The sequence below is a fragment of the Mobula hypostoma genome, chromosome 21 (assembly GCF_963921235.1).
Source record: "Mobula hypostoma chromosome 21, sMobHyp1.1, whole genome shotgun sequence".
NCBI lineage: Eukaryota > Metazoa > Chordata > Chondrichthyes > Myliobatiformes > Myliobatidae > Mobula > Mobula hypostoma.
Window position 1 is genome coordinate 61,912,932 of NC_086117.1, and position 22,461 is coordinate 61,935,392.

The window sequence follows — 22,461 nt, forward strand, 5'->3', positions numbered from 1 at the left end:
TCTATGGTGGGTGAGTCTGGGACCAGAGGGAACAGCCTCAGAATAAAGGGGCATCCATTTAGAAAGAAAGAACGTGGAGTGAAAAGCTTGGGCATATAGACATTAAGAAAGAGGGTGTGTCAAAGCTTTTGGAAAGCATCAAAATCTCTGGGACCAGACAGGATGTACCCCAGGCTACTGTGGGAGGCGAGGGAGGAGATTGCTGAACCTCTGGTGATGATCTTTGCATCATCAATGGGGATGGAAGAGGTTCCGGAGGATTGGAGGGTTGCGGATGTTGTTCCTTTATTCAAGAAAGAGAGTAGAGATAGCCCAGGAAATTATAGACCATTGATAGGTCCTCAATGAATACTTCGGTATTCACCAATGAGAGGGAACTTGATGATGGTGAGGACAATATGAGTGAGGTTGATGTTTTGGAGCATGTTGATATTAAGGGAGAGGAGGTGTTGGAGTTGTTAAAATACATTAGGACAGATAAGTCCCCAGGGCCTGATGGAATATTCCCCAGGCTGCTCCACAAGGCGAGGGAAGAGATTGCTGAGCCTCTGGCTAGGATCTTTATGTCCTCGTTGTCCACGGGAATGGTACTGGAGGATTGAAGGGAGGTAAATGTTGTCCCCTTGTTCAAAAAAAGTAGTAGGGATAGTCTGGGTAATTACAGACCCGTGAGCCTTACGTCTGTGGTGGGAAAGCTGTTGGAAAAGATTCTTAGAGATAGGATCTATGGGCATTCAGAGAATCATGGTCTGATCAGGGATAGTCAGCATGGTTTTGTGAAGGGCAGATCGTGTCTAACAAGCCTGATAGAGTTCTTTGAGGAGGTGACCAGGCATATAGATGAGGGTAGTGCAGTGGATGTGATCTATATGGATTTTAGTAAGGCACTTGACAAGGTTCCACACGGTAGGCTTATTCAGAAAGTCAGAAGGCATGGGATCCAGGGAAGTTTGGCCAGGTGGATTCAGAATTGGCTTGCCTGCAGAAGGCAGAGTGTCGTGGTAGAGGGAGTACATTCAGATTGGAGGATTGTGACTAGTGGTGTCCCACAAGGATCTGTTCTGGGACCTCTACTTTTCGTGATTTTTATTAACGACCTGGATGTGGGGGTAGAAGGGTGGGTTGGCAAGTTTGCAGATGACACAAAGGTTGGTGGTGTTGTAGATAGTGTAGAGGATTGTCGAAGATTGCAGAGAGACATTGATAGGATGCAGAAGTGGCTGAGAAGTGGCAGATGGAGTTCAACCCGGAGAAGTGTGAAGTGGTACACTTTGGAAGGACAAACTCCATGGCAGAGTACAAAGTAAATGGCAGGATACTTGGTAGTGTGGAGGAGCAGAGAGATCTGGGGGTACATTTCCACAGATCCCTGAAAGTTGCCTCACAGGTAGATAGGGTAGTTAAGAAAGCTTATGGGGTGTTAGCTTTCATAAGTCGAGGGATAGAGTTTAAGAGTCGCGATGTAATGATGCAGCTGTATAAAACTCTGGTTAGGCCACACTTGGAGTACTGTGTCCAGTTCTGGTCACCTCAGTATAGGAAGGATGTGGAAGCATTGGAAAGGGTACAGAGGAGATTTACCAGGATGCTCCCTGGTTTAGAGAGTATGCATTATGATCAGAGATTAAGGGAGCTAGGGCTTTACTCTTTGGAGAGAAGGAGGATAAGAGGGGACATGATAGAGGTGTACAAGATAATAAGAGGAATAGATAGAGTGGATAGCCAGTGCCTCTTCCCCAGGGCACCACTGCTCATTACAAGAGGACATGGCTTTAAGGTAAGGGTTGGGAAGTTCAAGGGGGATAATAGAGGAAGGTTTTTAACTCAGAGAGTGGTTGGTGCGTGGAATGCACTGCCTGAGTCAGTGGTGGAGGCAGATACACTAGTGAAGTTTAAGAGACTACTAGACAGACATATGGAGGAATTTAAGGTGGGGGGTTATATAGGAGGCAGGGTTTGAGGGTCGGCACAACATTCTGGGCCGAAGGGCCTGTAATGAGCTGTACTATTCTATGCTCTATGCTATGCTATGTTATTGAGTCTTAATTCAGTGGTTGGTAAGTTGATGGAGAAGATCCTGAGATCCTGATTTATGAACATTTGGAGAGACATAATATGATTAGGGATAGTCAGCATTGCTTTGTCAAAGGCAGGTCATGCATTATGAGCCTGATTGAATTTTTTGAGGATGAGACAAAACACATTCATGAAAGTAGAGCTGTAGATGTAGTGTATATGGATTTCAGCAAGACATTTGATAAGGTACCCCATGAAAGGCTTATTGAGAAAGTAAGGAAGCATGGGATCCAAGGGGACATTGCTTTGTGGATCCAGAAATGGCTTGCTCACAGAAGGTAAAGAGTCATTGTAGATGGGTCATATTCTGCATGGAGGTCAGTGACCAATGGTGTGCCTCAGGGATCTGTTCTGGGACCCCTTCTCTTCGTGATTTTTTTATAAATGACCTGGATGAGGAAGTGGAAGGATTGCTGATGACACAATGGTTGGAGGTGTTGTGGATAGTGTGGAGGGCTATCAGAAGTTACAGTGGGATATTGATAGGATGCAAAACTGGGCTGAGAAGTGGCAGATGGAGTTCAACCCAGATAAGTGTGAAGTGGTTCATTTTGGTAGGTCATATATGATGACAGAAGATAGTAGTAATGGTAAGCCTCTTGGCAGTGTGGAGGATCAGAGGGATCTTGGGGTCCGAGTCCATAGGACACTCAAACGCAGCTTGACTATGTGGTTAAGAAGGCATACGGTGCATTGTCCTTCATCAACTGTGGGATTGAGTTTAAGAGCTGAGAGGTAATGTTGCAGCTTTATAGGACCCTGGTCAGACCCCACTTGGAGTACTGTGTTCAGTTCTGGTCACCTCACTACAGGAAAGATGTGGAAACCATAGAAAGGGTGCAGAGGAGATTTACAAGGATGTTGCCTGGATTGGGGAGCATGCCTTATGAGAACAGGTTGAGTGAACTCAGCCTTTTCTCCTTGGAGCGGCGGAGGATGAGAGGTGACCTGATAGATGTGTATAAGATGATGAGAGGCATTGGTCATGTGGATAGTCAGAGGCTTTTTCCCAGGGTTGAAATAGCTAGCACAAGAGGGCATAGTTTTAAGGTGCTTGGGAGTAGGTATAGAGGAGATGTCAGGGGTAATTTTTTACGCAGAGATGGTGGTGGAGGAGGGTCTTTTAAGAGACTTTTGGATAGTTACATGGAGCTTAGAAAAATAGAGGGCTATGGCTAACCCTCGGTAATTTCTAAAGTAAGTACATGTTCAGCACAACATAGTGGGCTGAAGGGTCTGTATTGTGCTGTAGGTTTTCTTTGTTTCTATGAGGAGGGATTTATTTAGCCATGGGTGGTGTGCCTGTGGAATTCATTGCCACAGGCAGTTGTGAAGGCCAGGTCACTGAGTGTATTTAAAGCAGCTGTTGATAGGCTCTTGGTTAGCTGGTATGTTGAGGGATGCAAGAGGTGGGTAGGTTGGGTTGAAAGGGATAATGGGTTGGCTGTGGACCGGAATCGGTGGGCCAGGTAGCCTGGATCTGCTCCTAGGCCTTATGGTCTTATCCCTTCTCTCTTTTTCCATTCCTGCTTCCGGTTCACCTCTCGCTCTTCTCCTCAGTTATTCATCACCTCCTGTGGTTCCCCTCCCTGTTCTGCTGTTTACCTCTTCCACCCATCACCTCCCAGCTTCTTACTTCATCTACCTTCCCCCTCACCTGGCTTCACCTATCACCTGCCAGCTTGTCCTCCTTCCCCTCCCTCCCACTACCACCTTACTCTGGATTCTGCCCCCTTTCTTTTCCAGTACTGATGAAGGGTCTCGGCCCAAGTCGTCGACTGTTTATTCCTCTCCACAGATGCTGCCTGACTTGCTGAGTTTCATGGTTGGGATCTGGCGTCTCCAGTCAGTGCTGCCCTCCAGTGTTCAATTGGCAGAAGGACAGGCTGGATTGCCGGGAACTATACCATCAATGTGCATGTCACTCAGGGACTTGGACTATACATGTTTTCTGGCGTAATGACGTGTGTGTTTTTTGTCTCGCTATTTTGAATGTATGTTATGCTCTTGGGCCCCAGAGGCACACTGTCTCATTCGACTGTATCTATGTATGGTCAGAATGATAGTTAAACTTTATTGATTTGATTTTTGCTCAAGACTTGCAGCATCTGCCAAATCGCTAGCCTCCACCATCCCCATCTGCTCTCCTCCCTCAGCCCCTGTACCGAGCAGCTACTCAGCCCTCCCAACTCCCTCTGCTGTGTGTCAGCAGTCCTTTCAGTGAATGTTCCCAGGAATTCCAACTGGGAGTTTCTGTCGTGGGCTGGCCGGGTGGGGAATGTCGTGAAATTGACCGTGCGTGTATGAAGGGGAGTGATACCTGTGCCCAGTGATGTGTGGGCTAAAGCTCTTGTCTCCCTCTGCCCAGGACTGAAGGGGACGTATCAGGGGCTAACAGCGACGGTTCTGAAGCAGGGATCCAACCAGGCCATCCGTTTCTTCGTCATGACTTCACTGAAGAATTGGTACAAAGGTAATGTTCATGTGACGGTAAGGTATAGGACCAGAGCTGGGCCATTCAGCCCAGTGAGTCTGCTTCACTACTGAGTTATGGCTGATTGTTTTTTCTCTTACAGCCCATTCTCCCACCTTTTCCCAGAAGCCCTTAACCTTCTGACTAATCAAGAACTTGTCTCTCTCAGCCTTAATATAACTAAAGACTTGATTCACCACCCTGTGGCTGAAGAAATTCCTCCTCATCTCTGTTCTAAAGGGACATCCCTCCACTCTGAGGCTGTGCCCTTGGAGTATAGACTCTCCTATAAACGGAAACATCCTCTCCACATCCACGCTGCCCAGGCCCTTTATTGCCCGGTATATTTCTCCTCAGCAATCTTCCTGTACAGGCCCAGTGGCATCCAACACCCCTCAGACAGTACTTCAAACTAACATGGTCAGAGGGAGAAGGTGCAGACACCTCCTCAGAGAACTCTGGAAGTCAGGAGTAAACCTGGGTCTCCGTGGTCCAGACAGGCAACAGATCGACCTACTGGGCAGAGACCATGAGAGGGCCTGTCCCATGGGTGAGGTCCCTTCTGTGCTGAAAGATCTGACTGTCACAGAGGAGAGCAGAAGAGATTACACTGCTAGCATCCTTTGCTCCAGCCCAGGTTTACAAATAAATACATGTGTGTGTGTATACGTATAAAATAATATGTATGTACATGTACGGGGTCTTTCTTTTGTTACATTTAAAATGGCGACTTTGTTATGTTAATCTGGGGAATGCGGCTTTGTTGTGCTTTAACGCTGAAGGGAGTTTGCGCTAACAGTTTGTTTTACTTTAAAATGAGATAACAGGGTTCTATTAGCCAATGGGTGGTTATGTATCGTTTTGTTTTCGGATACCATGCTGTATGATATGACTGTGGACTGAGTTTTGGTGGGGGGTCGGAGGAGAGACGAGGAAGACCGCGGACGTGTGGAGAGGCTCCGGTCGATCACTCAGGGTGGTCCCGAGCCGTGAGTCGACGGAATTCGGGTGGTCGTCTGACGTCGAATTGAGCTCCAACGTAGCGCGCAAAGAACTTGGACTTTGATAAGTGTTGGCGCCTTTTCTTTCATTACTTTCCTCTCTGTATCAAATGTATATTAATGTCATAGAATTAGTAATATCTATAAAGTGTATTTGTTAAAATTTACTGGGTGTGCTGGCTGATGATTGATTTTTGTGATTGATTCGGGCGGCAACCGACCCTGTGGGGAGTGTTGAAGCAGGTGCTGGGCGGGATTTCCCCTAGACATACACGAGCCAATATAACGGAACGTTACAAGTGGGGGCTCGTCCGGGGTTTGGACTTTTCGGGAAAGTTGTACTTGTCATTGTGGTAAGTGGTGTGAAGATGGATCGAGATAAGATTGTAAGTTAGTGTGAATTGGAAGAGGTACCGGTGAATCATGCATGTGTGGTAAGCGGGGTCGATTATCTCATCCCGACAGAGGTACTGGTGCGAGGGTTGAGTTTGATTAAAGGTATCGGGCAGGTAGAACTTGTAGCTAGAAGGGGTGGGAAAGAACTGGAGGCTAGCTGGATGTTGATGCGGACGAGTGCCGACGTCATGACTTTAGAACTACCAGCGACAGTCCACGCCCCGGGGGAGGCGGGGCCGTGGGGTCTCCACACTCTCGCCGAGGACGCAAGTGAGGAGGTGCCGGAGGAGGAGGAGCTAGATGAGGCCCCCAGGGGGGTGCCCGTAGCCAGGGGTGGAGGTGTGGAGTGGGAAGGTTTGGCCAGGCCCGGCCCCCATGGGTGGGATGAGACTGCCGAGTTAATGGCTGCCATTACCTCCCTGGCGAGAAGGGTTGAGGGGCCCCGCCCGAAGCTGAGAATTTTCTCGGGAGCCAAGCCCACCCTGGAAGGGGAGGATGACTATGATACCTGGGTTGAGGATACATCCCAATTGTTAGAGGTGTGGCCAGTTTCGGATGAGGAAAAGAGACAGCGATTGGTGGAAAGCTTAAGGGGCGAGGCGGCCCGGGTGGTCCGCGATCTGAGAGCGACACGCCCCTTGGCTTCCCTATCGGAATGTTTGGACGCTTTGGAGGAAGTGTTTGGACTGTCAGGGGATCCCTGGCGGCATTTAGCGGAGTTTCAACGGATGGGGCAGAGAAGAGGGGAAAAGCTCTCAGACTATGCTTTCAGGCTGGAAGCAAAGCTTACGGGGTTGCTGCGACGAGGGGTAGTGAAGGAGGACAAAGTGGCGGAGTTAAGGATGAGCCAGATATGTAGCGGTTCCTGGGAGGATTGACAGAGTGGCTTGGAGTGTACGGCAGTCATTTAAGCAGAGCCCCCCTCCATCATTCGGACAGCTGATCCGAGAGGTACGGGCCGAGGAGTGTGCTTTGGGCTGACCAGGGGGCTCGGACCCTCAGGGACGGTCTTCAGCGGTTCAGGAGGTGATAGTCGGGGTGAGACCAGAGAAATCCAAGGGGTCTTCGGGGTCCGTATCGGGAGGAGAGAGGCGGCGAGTAGTGGGTGCTATAACTGTGGGAGAGAGGGGCATTTCTGCCGGGAATGTGAGTGGCCGGGGGCATGCTACTGCTGTGGGGAAGCTGGCCACTTGCGGAAGGATTGTGAGAGACGAGATGCGCCGAGGGGGGGAGAACTTTTTGGAGACCCTCTCGGTACACCCCGTGTTCCGAGCGGTGTACGAAGGAGTGAGTGACCCCCAGGGGCTGGATCCTGAGTGCAAACGAGGGACGGTGTGGTGCACTCAGGCGAGGCCTAAGGTGATACGGCCAGGGGAGGCGGCATTAGTGATGGGGACCCCCAGATTCCCCGGATTACCGCCGGGCGAGTCCCTGCTAGTAGATGCCCCCGACGACCTGGAAAGGGAGTCCCAGTTCCCGACTGGGGCGCTAGTGAGACCTGAATTGCAGAGGCCCTCAGCTGTACAGGCACGGCAGATGGGGGTGATGGTAAGGAACATAACGGAGAGGGAGATCACCTTTAAATGCGGGATGCCCCTCGCGCACTTGTTCCCGGTGACGGTGATGTCCAGCGCCCCCGTGAAGCCCACCGGAGGGAAACTATTGGGAAACGGGGGGCGGCTGACCGAGGAGGCCTTTAATTTTGAAAACTCCCCTGTACCGCCGGCGTAAAGAGCAGGCTGGTGGAGAAGATGCTGAAGTTAGGGGATGTCTTTTCTCAGGGCGAGTTTGATGTAGGATGTTCCAAGAGCTCTCGGCACACCATTCGGGTAACAAATGACACCCCGTTTAGGGAGAGGTCGCGGCGGTTGGCCCCAGCAGATGTGGAGGATGTGCGGCAGTACTTGCGGCAGTTGAAGGACGCAGGGATTATTGTGGAGTCCCGAAGCCCCTATGCGTCCCCCATAGTGGTGGCAAGGAAGGAAAATGGGAAGGTATGCCTGTGCGTGGACTATAGGACCCTGAACCGCCGCACTGTTCCCGACCAATATACGGTCCCGAGGGTGGAAGATGCCTTGGCCTGTCTGAGTGGTGCACAGTGGTTCAGTGTATTGGATTTGCGGAGTGGGTATTACCAGATTCCGATGAGCGAGACTGATAAGGAGAAGACAGCCTTTATCTGCCCCCTGGGGTTTTTCCAGTTTGAACGAATGCCCCAAGGCATCTCGGGGGCTCCAGCCACCTTCCAGCGGCTCATGGAGCGGACAGTGGGGGACATGAACCTGCTGGAGGTATTGGTGTACCTGGACGACCTGATAGTGTTTGGATCTACGTTGGAGGAACATGAGGAGTGGCTGCTGAAGGTGCTGAGTCAGCTGAAGGAGGAAGGGTTAAAACTTTCCCTGGATAAATGTCAGTTCTGTAAGACGTCAGTCAGTTATGTTGGGCACATAATCTCGCGAAATGGAGTGGCCACCGATCTGGATAAGATGGCCGCAGTCACCACCTGGCCGAGACCTCAGAAGGTGAGCGCCTTACGCTCGTTTTTGGGGTTTTGCGGATATTACCGGCGGTTCGTGAAAGGATATGCGAAAAAGAGTCATCCATTGAACCAGCTGCTGTGTGGCTATCCACCTGTGGGGAGGAGGAGGAAGGGAGACCGAGGGTCGGAGGTAGGAGGATACTTGAACCCGGGAGAGCCTTTTGGATCGAGGTGGGATGCTCAATGTGAGGAGGCGTTCCAATCTCTGAAAAGGGTGCTGACGCAGGCCCCAGTGTTGGCTTTTGCTGATCCCCGGAAGCCGTATGTTCTACACACTGATGCCAGTCACGACGGTCTGGGGGTTGTTCTGTACCAGGAACAGGGAAACGGATTGAGGCCGGTAGCATTTGTCAGTCGGAGTTTGTTGCCATCTGAGAGAAACTATCCCACTCACAAGCTGGAGTTCTTGGCGTTGAAATGGGCGGTGGCGGACAAGTTGAGTGACTACCTATATGGGGCCCAGTTTGAGGTGAGAAATGATACAACCCCCTCACTTATACCCTGACCTTGGCGAAGCTGGATGCTACTGGGCACCGGTGGTTAGCAGCCTTGTCTGCCTATGAGTTCAGCCTGAAGTACCGCCCGGGGAGTCGGAACATCGATACAGATGCCCTGTCTCGTCGGGCGCACGACGAGTCGGGCACGGCCGAGGAGTGGAAGAGTGTCCCCGCCCAGGGAGTAAAGGTCATGTGTCAAGTTGGGAGTGACGGGGAAGTGGGAGCACAGATGGGAACGGATCGGGCAGTAGATCAACTGGGGGCTGACGATGACGTGCTACCCACTGTTTACTGTAATGTGACTGCTCTGAGGAACAGGCAGCTGCCGGAGTTGAGTCCCCAGGAAGTGGGGGCGGCTCAGCGTGATGACCCGCGCATTGGCACTATCTGGTACGTGATTAGCCGGGGTGATATGGGGCAGGTGGAGAAGGCGAAGCAGCCTCCGTTCCCCTACTACTGAAGGAGTGGCTCGGTTGAAGCTGAAGAACCACGTCCTGTACCGGGTCACGTTGCCTCCGGACCACCCCCGGCGCTGGCAGCTGGTCATGCCTGAGAAGTATCGGAAGACTGTGCTCCAGGCTCTACATGATGATTCCGGGCACTTGGGGGTAGAGAAGACCTATGGATTAGTCAAGGACCGGTTTTACTGGCCCCGGATGAGGGGGGAGGTGGAAGAATACTGTAAGACCTGTAGTCGTTGCGTCGGGAGGAAGACCTTCCCTGCGCAGGCGGCCCCGTTATCCCACTTGCAGCGTGCGGGACCCCTGGACCTGGTGTGTATAGATTTCCTGTCTATTGAGCCGGACACCAGCAATACCGCGAATGTCTTGGTCCTCACGGATCACTACACTAGATATGCGCAGGCTTTTCCTGCTAAGGATCAGAAAGCGACTACAGTGGCGAAGGTGTCGTGGGAGAAGTACTTTGTTCATTATGGCCTTCCCCGGCGGATCCACAGTGATCAGGGACGGGACTTCGAGAGCAGGCTTATCCATGAATTGCTGGATATGCTTGGGGTTGAAAAGTCCAGAACCACCCCCTATCACCCACAGGGTGATCCTCAGCCCGAGTGGTTTAACCGGACCCTGCTGGACATGCTCGGCACCTTGGAGATTGGACAGAAGAGTAAGTGGAGTCAGCACATTGCCCATTTAGTTCATTGTTACAATTGTACTCGCAATGATGCTACGGGGTACTCGCCCTACTATCTGATGTTCGGACAGGAAGCGAGGTTGCCCATTGATCTGTGTTTTGGGACTGAAGCGGGGGAAATACCTTCGAAGCTATGTCTGAAGTACGTGTCCGATATGAGGAGAGAGTTGAAAAGGGCGTACGAGTTGGCTGAGGCGGCAGCCACCAAGCAGAACCAGCTGAATAAAAGGAGGGATGATCAGAAGGTAAAGTTCGTCCAGCTATTGCCGGGAGACCGAGTCCTTATCCAGAATTTAGGACTACAGGGTAAGCACAAGTTGGCGGACCGTTGGGCAGCCACCCCATATGTGGTGGAGAGTCAGATGCCGAATCTCCCGGCTTACCGGGTGAGACCTGAGGCGGGCAGGGGCCTGTCAAAGTACTCCATCGGAACCACCTGTTGCCTCTGGGTCGAGAGGTGAAGATGGACCCAGAGCCCGAATGCGAGTTTACTCCTATTATGAGGATTATGCGAGGGCGCGGAGCGCGGGAAGAGCCCGCTGCGAAGAAAACGAGAAGGGATACGTCATCGGAAAATGATGATTCGGACGTGTGGTACCTGCTTCCGTTCGCTGATTCCCCGGTGCCGGGAGAAGAGACTCCTGGCCCTTCCATCACTGAGTCAGGGGATCCGAGGGAGGGTGTTGCAGAGCCGCCTGTATTACAGCCGGGATTGGGGGAGGGTGTTGCAGAGCCGCCTGTATTCCAGCCGGGATTGGGGGAGGGTGTTGCAGAGCCGCCTGTATTACAGCCGGGATTGGGGGAGGGTGTTGCAGAGCCGCCTGTATTCCAGCCGGGATTGGGGGAGGGTGTTGCAGAGCCGCCTGTATTACAGCCGGGATTGGGGGGAGGGTGTTGCAGAGCCACCTGTATTCCAGCCGGGATTGGGGGGAGGGTGTTGCAGAGCCGCCTGTATTCCAGCTGGGATTGGGGGAGGGTGTTGCAGAGCCGCCTGTATTACAGCCGGGACTGGGGGAGGGTGTTGCAGAGCCGCCTGTATTCCAGCTGGGATTGGGGGAGGGTGTTGCAGAGCCGCCTGTATTACAGCCGGGACTGGGGGAGGGTGTTGCAGAGCCGCCTGTATTCCAGCCGGGACTGGGGGAGGGTGTTGCAGAGCCGCCTGTATTACAGCCGGGATTGGGGGAGGGTGTTGCAGAGCCACCTGTATTCCAGCCGGGATTGGGGGAGGGTGTTGCAGAGCCGCCTGTATTCCAGCCGGGACTGGGGGAGGGTGTTGCAGAGCCGCCTGTATTACAGCCGGGACTGGGGGAGGGTGTTGCAGAGCCGCCTGTATTCCAGCCGGGATTGGGGGGAGGGTGTTGCAGAGCCGCCTGTATTACAGCCGGGATTGGGGGAGGAGAGGGTGGAGGCAAAACCCGAGCCAGAGGGCTCACAGGGGCAGAGGGATCCCGGTGAGGGGGAAGGTCTGACAGATAGGCCCGAGGGGTCAACTGGGGTGTCTGAACAGGGAGAGTCAGCAGAGGAAGTACAGAGGCCTCAGAGGAGTAGGCATCCCCCGGAAAGACTCACTTATATAGCGCCGGGAGAGCAGGGTGTGATCTCTACTGCCCTGCAAAGTTACGTCACTGCTTTATGCACCTGGGTTGGGTTTTGTGTTTTACAAGGAGCACCGGTGAACTCTGTTAACGTCATGAGGGCATGACTTTTTGTGGTGGGGGGAGAGCGTACGGGGTCTTTCTTTTGTTACATTTAAAATGGCGACTTTGTTATGTTAATCTGGGGAATGCGGCTTTGTTGTGCTTTAACGCTGAAGAGAGTTTGCGCTAACGGTTTGTTTTAAAATGAGATAACAGGGTTCTATTAGCCAATGGGTGGTTATGTATCGTTTTGTTTTCGGATACCATGCTGTATGATATGACTGTGGACTGGGTTTTGGCGGGGAGTCGGAGGAGAGACGAGGAGGACGGCGGACGTGTGGAGAGGCTCTGGTCGATCACTCAGGATGGTCCCGAGCCGTGAGTCGACGGAATTCGGGTGGTCGTCTGACGTCGAATTGAGCTCCAACGTAGCGCGTGAAGAACTTGGACTTTGATAAGCGTTGGCACCTTTTTTTTTCATTACTTTCCTCTCTGTATCAAATGTATATTAATGTCATAGAATTAGTAATAACTATAAAGTGTATTTGTTAAAATTTACTGGGTGTGCTGGCTGATGATTGATGTTTGTGATTGATTTGGGCGGTGACCGACCCTGTGGGGAGTGTTGAAGCAGGTGCTGGGCTGGATTTCCCCTAGACATACACGAGCCAATATAACTGAACGTTACATACACAATACTGTATTTGTCAATGTGCAGGGGAGAGGTAGTTTGTGAATCTGTCGGGTGTAAAGGATGTTGGGAATGGTGAGGGTGGAGTGCCACAGGAGGGGTGTGGGACGGGTGGAAGGGCTGGGGAGGGTGGTGCAGATGCAGATACACCCAATCCAATAATGTTGAGCATGGATGTTAAAGCCCTGGAAAGGCTGTGGAGAAAATCTCTTGAAAGAGAATACACTCCTTGGAATAAAGAATTTTAAAGTGTTCAAACTCCTCCAGAGTTGTGGATTAAGATGGATAGCTGTAGACGTCTGAGGCTTGTTGATAATTCAGGCAGCAATGCAGGGTGATCACCTGCAGCTGCTGGAAATCCAAGCAACACATACAAAATGCTGGTGGAACTCAGCAGGCCAGGCAGCATCTATGGTGATGAATGAACAGTGCTCACTCGTTACCACAGATTCTGCCTGGCCTGCTGAGTTCCTCCAGCATTTTGTGTCTGTTGCTTGTTTTGGTAGGCCTACATTTGTACTTCTGGGACACACAGCTCGTTGGGTGGAAGGAGAAGGTGGTATGGAAGAGAAGTAACCTGCAGGGCACAGGACCATCGGGATTGCCGGTTCCCTGAACAAGGAGGGTCGACGTGCCTCTGACCAACTGACTGCAGTAACTCTCTCTTTTCCTTCCTCCCTCAGGGGACAATCCAGCCAAAGAGTTAAACCCTCTCATCACAGGCCTGTTCGGAGCTACAGCTGGGGCTGCCAGCGTCTTTGGTAACACACCCCTGGACGTGATAAAGACCAGGATGCAGGTATGGGAATAATGCTCCTGCCGAGGACTGATGGACTTCCCACGAGATAACTGAGGCAAGAGGGGTGGGGCAGACAAAATAGTGGGTTATTTAGTGGCAGGAGAGAGGGGAATCTGGACTTCCTTGTCGTCATCATCTTCGTCATTATGTGCCATGTTGTATGATGCCGGCAATAATGTCTTCAATCTGTCTTTAATCGATTGTCTTTTCTCTATCCATGACAGGATTGTTCTTGGCAAATTTTTCTACAGAAGTAAGAGTTCAGCACGGACTAGAAGGGCTGAGATGGCCTGTTTCCGTGCTGTAATTGTTATATGGTTATACATATGGTTATATATGGTTAAGTGGTTTGCCATTGCCTTCTGGGCAGTGCCTTTACAAGATGGGTGACCCCAACCATTGTCAATACTCTTCAGAGATTGTCTGCCTGGTGTCAGTGGTCACATAACCAGGACTTGTCATATACACCGGGGGCTCGTACAACCATCCACCACCTGCTCCCATGGTTTTGTGTGACCCTGATCGGGGGCTAAGCAGGTGCTGCACCTTGCCCAAGGGTGACCTGCAGGATAGCGGAAGGAAGGAGCACCTTACACCTCCTTTGGTAGAGATGCATCTCCACCCTGTCACCTACCTACCACTCTGTATAAAAAGCCTACCCCTGGCATGCCTCTTATACTTTCCTCCAATCACCTTAAAAGTATGTCCCATTGTGTTAACCATTTCTGCCCTGGGAAAAAGTCTCTGGCTATCCAGTATATCTACGGCTCTTATCATCGTGTACACCTCTATAAAGCCACTTCTATTCCTCTTCGTTACGAAGAGAAATCCCTAGCCCGTTTCTGTGCTTCTCTCCCTCTGTCCAAGTTCCTGTTCAATTGCCTCATATCTCATCCGAGCACCTCCCTTGGCTGCAGACTACAGATACAGATTCATAGTGAGAGCTCTGCAGTCACGGCCTATCCCTCCGCGTACAGTACTGTGCAAAAGTCTTAGGCACATCTCTGTAGCAAGGGTGCACAGTGCAGTATTTGTCAATGTGGAGGTATGTCTCAGTGTTGAGGTTAACTGGTCACTGTAAGTTGTCCTGTGATCAGGTTAGTGTTAAATCAGTGGGCTGTTGGGTGGTGCAGCTCATTGGGATGGAAGGGCCTGTTCTGTGCTGTATCTCTAAATAAATAAATACAGGCCGTGTCCTCAGACCCCCTATGTTACCCCCTGTGTACTCAGTGCTCTAACTCCATCTGAAAGTTTTAGATTTATTTTTATTTTAATTGAGAGATGCAGCATGGAACAGGCCCTTCGAGCCGCGCCACCCAGCGACCCCGATTTAAACCCAGCCGCGGCACCCAGAAAACCCCCGACTGAAACCCAGCTGAGGCACCCAGCAAAGCCCCGACTTAAACCCAGTCACAGCACCCGGCAACCCCCGACTTAAACCCAGCTGCGGCACCCAGCGACCCCCGACTTAAACCCACCCGCGGCACCCGGCAAACCTCCGATTTAAACCCAGCCGCGACACCCAGCGACCCCCGACTTAAACCCAGCTGTGTTGCCCAGCGACCCCCAACGTAAACCGAGTCGCAGCACCCAGCAAACCCCCGACTTAAACCCAGTCGTGTCGCCCAGCGACCCCCAACGTAAACCGAGTCGCAGCACCCAGCAAACCCCCGACTTTAACCCAGCTGTGTTGCCCAGCGACCCCCAACGTAAACCCAGCCGCAATACCCAGCAAACCCCCGACTTAAACCCAGTCGTGTCGCCCAGCGACCCCCAACGTAAACCCAGCCGCGGCACCCAGCAAACCCCAATTCAACCCCAGCCTAATCACGGGGCAATTTGCAATGATCAGTGAACCTACCAACTGCACATCTTTGGACTGTGGGAGGAAACCAGAGCACCCGGAGAAAACCCAGACGGTCACAGGGAGAACATACAAACTCCTTACAGACAGCGGCGAGAATTGAACCCAGGTCTCTGGTACTGTAAAGTGTTGTGCTGATCACTACACTACCGTGCGATGGGAATTGAACCCGGGTCACTGGTACTGTGAACCGTTGTGCTCGTGCAGCTGGTTATATCAGTGGTGTTGAGGTTAAGAGGTTCAGGTTTCTCGGAGTGAACATGAGCAATAGACTGTCTTGGTCCAAACGTGTAAACACCGTGACCATGAAAAGGCACCAGTACCCCTCCCTGCTCAGGAATCCGAAGAAATGTGACAAATCCCGTTTAACCTTCCCAGAATTGCAACTGATGCACCATTGAAAGAATCTTATTCCGATGCACCCATGGTTTGGCATGGCAACTGACCACCAGAAACTGCAGAGTTGTGGACACAGCTCAGCACATCACAGAAACCAGCCTCCTCTCTGTGGACCACGTCCACATTTCCTCCTGCCTTGGTAAAATAGCCAGCATAATCAAAAGAGAAATACCCTTCCCACCCTAAATATTCTCTCTTCTCCCTCCTCCCTTCAGGCAGAGGGTACAAAAACCTGAAAGTACATACCAGCAGGCTCAAGGACAGCTTCTATCTCATTCTTTGCAGGCTGTTGAATGGTTCACTTGGAATGGTCTCACAATCTAACTTGCTTTTGCTTTGTTTTCTGCCTGTACTTTCTCTGTAACTGTGACACTTTACTCTACATTAAGTTGTTTAACCTTGTGCTACCTCTATGCGCTATTGCCAGGAACAACACTGATGCACTGGCCACGAGAGTATTACGATGATGATGGCAGTGTGTGGAATGCACTACTAGGGGTGGTGGTAGGGGCAGGTACATTAGGGACATTTCTGAGACTGTTAGATAGGCACGTGAAGTAAACTGGAGACTTTGTGAGAGGGAGGCATTAACCGGATCTTGGAACAAGCACAAAATGCAGGAGGAGCTCAGCAATTAAGCAGTGTCGATGCAACACACATAAAAATTGCCGGTGAACACAGCAGGCCAGGCAGCATCTATAGGAAGAGGTACAGTCAACGTTTCGGGCCACGAAAAGCAGTGTCGATGGAGAGGAATGAATAGTCAATGTTTTGGAGCCGAGAATCTTCACTGATTGATCTGGAAGTATGTTAAAGGATTAGCACAACATTGTGGGCTGAATGGCCTGCACTGTTCTGCAGTTCCAATGCCAGCAAATGGGGTTAATGGAGATGGGCAAAGTGCTCTGTACGGACATGGGGGCCAAAATGCTTGTTTCTCTGATGGGACAGCACAGGGGCATTGAACCGAATGGCCTGCATGTTGTCAGACTGAATGTGCCACTGTGGTTGAGAAGGGTACAGATTGACTCCTTGGCATCAGGTGCCCCTGGAGCCCCTGGGAATGGGCAACTGAGCCAGATTCCTCCTCACTGACCCGGAGACATGAGGGATGAGACTTATCCATTGGTAGGGGAGGGGCTGCTGGATGCTGGGTATTAGGGAGGTGGTCAGACAGAAAACAGCAGGCCTATAGAACATAGAACAGTATCGCACAGGAAGAGGCCTTTCGGCCCAGAATATTGTGCTGAACCAACTAATAAACCAAATCAAAAACACCCAAACACTAATCCCTCCAACCTACACCATGTCCATAAATCCCTCCATCTTCCTCACATCCATGTGCCTATCCAAATATCCCTTAAAAGCCTCTAATGTATTTCCCTCTACCACCAGACCAGGCAGCACATTCCAGGCATCCACCTCTCTCTGAGTAAAAAAGACTTAACCCTCACATCCCCCTTGACCTATCCCCTCTCATGTTGAATGCATGTCCTCTGGTATTAGACATTTTTATCCCAGGAAACAGATACTCTCTGTCCTCTCTAACCTTGCCTCTTATAATCTCATAAACCTCTATCAGATCTCCCCTCAGCCTCCGGTGCCCCAGAGAAAACAACCCAAATTTATCCAGCCTCTCATGATAGGCACATGCCCTCTAAACTAGGCAGAACCCTGGTCAACCTCTTCTGCACCTTCTCCAAAGCCTCAACATCCTTCCTATAGTGGGGTGACCAGAAATGAATGCAATTCTCCAGATGTGGCCTAACCAGAATTTTATAAAGTTGCAGCATAACCTCTTTTAAACTCAATGGTCTTGACCAATAAGCTGCCTTAACAACCTTATCAACCTGTATAGCCACTTTCAAAGAGCTGTGAACTTAGACCCCAAGATCTCTCTGTACTCAGAAACACTGTTAAAGATCTTGCCCTTCACAGTGTACTGTCTCCTTGCATTTGCCCTACTGAGGTGCAAAACCTCACATTTATTTGAGTTAAACTCCATCTGTCATTTCTCAGCCCATATCTGATCTATATTGTGTTGAGTTCTTTGCTCCATCCACAACTCCACCAACCTTGGTATCAGCTGCAAGCTTACTAACCCACCTTATGTAGGATGGAATTGTGTGATTGATTGTGGAGTAGGTTAAGGGGTTGCAGAACAGCATGGGCTGAAGGGCCTGTACAGTGCTGTAATATTCTCTGATGCAGGGTGGAGATATGTCTCTACCAAAGGAGGTGCAAGGCAATCCTCCCCTCTGTTGTCCCGCAGGTCACCCTTGTGCAAGGTGTAGCACCTGCCTAGCCCCCTCCCACCCCGACCAGGGTCACGACCAGGTGGTGGATGGTCGTATGAGCAGCTGGTGCATATCACAAGTCCTGGTTATGTGACCACTGACACTGGGCAGACAATCTCTGAAGAGTATTGGTAATGGCTGGGATCACCTGTCTTGTAAAAACACTGCCCAGAGGAAGGCAGAAAAAGTAGAAAAATTTACCAAGAACAATCATGGTCATTGAAACCACGATCAACCACGTCGTATAGCATGTAACGATGATGATCGATGGTGCAGTCCTGCTGTGGGAAAATGGGATTAGTGTAGATTGTAACAGCTCAGTGTGCTTGGAGGGGTCAAGTGTTGGGTGTGTCCAGTGGGGTGTCCAATCCCCGAGTACTGATGGTCACATCCCAACCCCTGAGGCTGGCTATCCTCTCTGCAGTCTTACATCTTGTCTCATCTCCTCAGGGAATGGAGTCACATAAATACAAGAGTACCTGGAACTGTGCCTTCAAGATCATGAAACACGAAGGGCCCCTGGCGTGAGTGAAATGATTTAAATTCTTAAGCAGCAAAGTGCCACGGGTGTTAAATTACACTGTTTAGTGGTGGATTGGTAGGATAGATACATGAATCTCGGTCAGAAGGTTGTAGCTACACACCCAGCAGGTTCTGAACCCCAGTTATGGGAGACTGTACAGTTCAGTGCAAGTTTAATTGTCATTCTCCATACATGAACACAGCCAAACGAGACAGGGTTACTCCAGAGTCAAGGTAAAAAATACAGTACCGACAGTCAGTCACAGCACAACATTGACATAGCACATATAGTACAAGATATCAGTAAAATACTGTCACATAAAACATTTTGACCAGGTCCCTGAGTCCATGAATGTTGCAGCAGTCTTCTGCTAAGCGGACACTAGGGGGCAGCACCAGCTCCAGCTTGGGCACCGCACCACATCACCTCCGGTGGAGCGTGCCCACCCCAACACCTCCCTCCTGCCGGCTGTAAACAGGCAACAACGCGACTCCCCCTCCGTCCGCCAATAAATCAGTGAATGGGACTTGCAGCATTCCACATTAAGAGTGTTCAACATGCCTTACAATCACAAGAAAAGCGACTCAGACAATCACTGACTGCTAGACTGCCCATTGCCATCGTGCGCCAACTCCTATGGTGCAGGCAGCATCACAGTCTGCCCCAAGTCCAGCACCTTCAGTTTCTCTGCAACCAGCAACTCGCCGATGGGGTAGGCCTGCGGTACTTTAAGTTCTTCATCTCCAGAAGGACTGTGGCACTGTGGTGGTTAGTCCAGACAGTTGGGTGAAGGGTCTGTTCCTTGACGGTTAGTCTAGACAGTGGGCCGAAGGGCCTGTTCCTTGATGGGTAGTCTAGATAGTGCATATTCACAGATCCCTGAAAGTTGCCTCACAGGTAAATAGGGTAGTTAAGAAAGCTTATGGGGTATTAGCTTTCATAAGTCGAGGGATAGAGTTTAAGAGTCACGGGGTAATGCTGCAGCTCTGTAAAACTCTGGTTAGGCCACACTTGGAGTACTGTGTCCAGTTCTGGTCACCTCACTATAGAAAGGATGTGGAAGCATTGGAAAGGGTACAGAGGAGATTTACCAGGATGCTGCTTGGTTTAGGGAGTATGCATTATGATCAGAGATTAAGGGAGCTAGGGCTTTACTCTTTGGAGAGAAGGAGGATGAGAGGAGACATGATAGAGGTGTACAAGATAATAAGAGGAATAGATAATAGAATAGTGGACAGCCAGCGCCTCTTCCCCAGGGCACCACTGCTCAGTACAAGAGGACATGGCTTTAAGTAAGGGGTGGGAAGTTCAAGGGGGATATTAGAGGAAGGTTTTTTACTCAAGAGAGTGGTTGGTGCGTGGAATGCAGTGCCTGAGTCAGTGGTGGAGGCAGATACACTCGTGAAGTTTAAGAGACTACTAGACAGGTATACGGAGGAATTTAAGGTGGAGGGTTATATGGGAGGCAGTGTTTGAGGGTCAGCACAACATTGTGGGCTGAAGGGCCTGTACTGTGCTGTATTATTCTATGTCTGTTAGTCTAGACAGTGGGCTGAAGGGCCTGTTCTATGATGGTTAGTATGGACAGTGGGCTGAGAGGGATGTTCGGTGTAGCCCTCTCTATGATGGGTCCCTGTACATGCAGTCCAATAACTCAGCCACCATGCAACCTTACCACAGACTCTCCTGGGCAGCCTGATGACCTTCATTAAACTCTTCTTCCTCTCTGTATCTCCCTGCTCCCTCTGCCTCCTTGCTATTTCCTTCCCGCTTCCCACTTCTGCCTCTCTCTATCCCCCTCCCCCTCCCCTCCATCCGCTCTCCCCATCTCCCCTTCTCCCACCCTCCCTCCCCCCTCTACCCCCCTCTCCCTACCCCTCTTTCTCCCCCTTCCCACCACCCAAGGTTTTACAAAGGAACAGTCCCACGCCTGGGTCGAGTCTGCTTGGACGTTGCCATCGTTTTTATCATCTACGAGGAGGTGGTGAAGGTACTGAATAAGATATGGAAGACGGACTGAGGCTGCTGGGGGAGGAGAGAAGGCCTGTCGCCATGGCTACCAGAGGTGTGGGTGGGGGGGGTGAAGGGACAAGTCTCACCAAAACGTGGAACCGTGTAAGAGAGAAATAGCCAATGAAGTCAATATATTCCCTTAGTGTTGTCCAGTGATAAAATACTTAGTCTGAGGAAATCATGTTCAGTGATTGAGAAAGTTAATTTATTAATATCATTGGGTGTTCCGTGGACTGGGTGAAGCATTCCATATCAATAGATGGTACACCCTTTTTAATGTACTGTGCCAAAGTGACTGCACTTCCTGGTGTTCTTTATATTTTTTGAGGCGTGGGACAGGGAGAGGTCGCATCTTGTTGCTTCCTATGTCACCACCAGTGCCTAGAGATCGGGGTAAAGGAATGGACTCTCTGGGGTTACATGAAGTGTGGGGTTTGGGGGAAATGGATCATGGCAAAGAATGCTGCAGGGAAATGGTTCTTTGGAGGGGTTGGCGACCTTCTTGACCCCTTGTGACCCTGATCCAGGATCGTGGCTTCCTGCCTTTGAATGAACGGCCATTGCCTCATGGATATCCTCTCACTGGGCTCGGATCCCAGCTGGTTTGAGCTTTCCCATCAATCCCAGGAGGTGCTTGAGAAGACTAGAAAATATGAAAGCTGAGAAGAGACTTCTAGCTGGAGTCTGTAGAGAGGGAGACTTGTCATCAGGGCCAGGAACAGTTGGACAAAAGAGAGTGCACAAAATTATGGACGAACTCAGCATCTATGGAGGGGAATAAATAGTCAATTTTTAGGGCTGAGACCAGGACCGGAAAAGAAGGGCTTCTTTCTGATATTCTGACATCTTCCCCTTCCTCTCTAGTCCTGGTCTCAGCCTGAAACATCGACTGTTTATCCCCCTCCATCGATGCTGCCTGACTTGAGTTCCTCCTGCATTTTGTGCGTGTGACTCATGAGGAGTTAGAAGTGTGCCCGTAACCTGGTCCAAAGGAAAGGCTTCCCCTGTGAATCTAAATTTACCTTTCCAGTTCAAGGTGACTGAGGAAGGGGTAGGCTCATTGTAATTTCCCTGGAGATCATTCTCGAAAACCCGCCTTCGTATTCTGTAAACGCAGAAGAAAGGGAAATATTCCAAATTGCTGTGTTAGAACCGCCGTTCTGTAGGGGTGGGTGAGATTCTGTGGAAGCCAAATGAATTTGCACCTTTAGAGGGTGTCTGTTATCTTCTGGCGGGCTGAAGCTGTGGCTGTGTTCTGTCGTGTAGTTATATTGATCTGCCAAGGAACTGTGTCTGGGCATACAGTCTGGCTGGGAGCAGGGAGCCAAGTGCTGGAGGAACTCATCAGGCCTGGCGGCATCCCTGGAGGGAAAAGGACCCTCTCGACTGAAACGTCAACTGTCCATTCCCCCTCCTCTGCCCACGGTTGGTGCCTGGCCCACTGAATTCCTCCAGATGTCAGCATCTGCAGCCTCTGTTATTGCCAGGGTGACTGCATCCGGCCTGCTTTCAGAGGTGTCTGGGAGAGAGAACGATTTCATCCCCCCCGGTGGGGTGGGAAACACATCCCAGAACTCTTGTCATCGCAGCAGAAACAACTCACCGGAAGTTTTTTTCTTTAAATACCTATTTATATTTACCAAAACGTTTGTGTGTGTGCATATGTGGTTAATGTTCCTTTAAAACTGTGAAATAACATTTACAGGAGTTGAAAATTGCCTTGAAAGACCCTGTGCCCCCTCCTCCCTGCCAATATCATGTAAACTGTTCAAGCCATCCTCTTTCATTCCTGTGTGACCTCTCTTACTGTGGCCAATGTTTACAACGTGATGTATTAATAAATTAACTAATATGCTTCAAATGCTGCAGTCTTGTTATTTTGCAGTTTGTTTGACTGTGATTATAATTTTAGGATTTGGCTAATTTCTAAGCTGTGTGTTTGTGGAGGTTGTGTTTGGAAGGATAAATTGGCAACATGAGAAAATCTGCAGATGCTGGAAGTCAGAGCAATTCACGCAAAATGCCAGAGGAACTCGGCAGGTCAGGCAGCATCTATCCAAGCGGATGGATAACCAATGTTTTGCTCCAAGACCCTTCAACT

At 50.5% G+C, this 22,461-nt stretch overlaps 1 protein-coding gene across 1 annotated transcript in view; it reads left to right on the forward strand.

The window, feature by feature from the left end:
* LOC134360062 (tricarboxylate transport protein B, mitochondrial) overlaps nucleotides 1-22,228 on the forward strand; it is a 93,483-nt gene extending 71,255 nt beyond the window's left edge. The window contains exons 6-9 of the mRNA XM_063074137.1: nucleotides 4,445-4,549; nucleotides 13,149-13,264; nucleotides 18,275-18,348; nucleotides 20,253-22,228. Of these exons, the coding sequence (XP_062930207.1) occupies nucleotides 4,445-4,549; nucleotides 13,149-13,264; nucleotides 18,275-18,348; nucleotides 20,253-20,367 (410 nt within the window). The 3' untranslated portion in view covers nucleotides 20,368-22,228. The remainder of the gene's footprint in view (nucleotides 1-4,444; nucleotides 4,550-13,148; nucleotides 13,265-18,274; nucleotides 18,349-20,252) is intronic.
* Nucleotides 22,229-22,461: the final 233 nt, after the last annotated feature.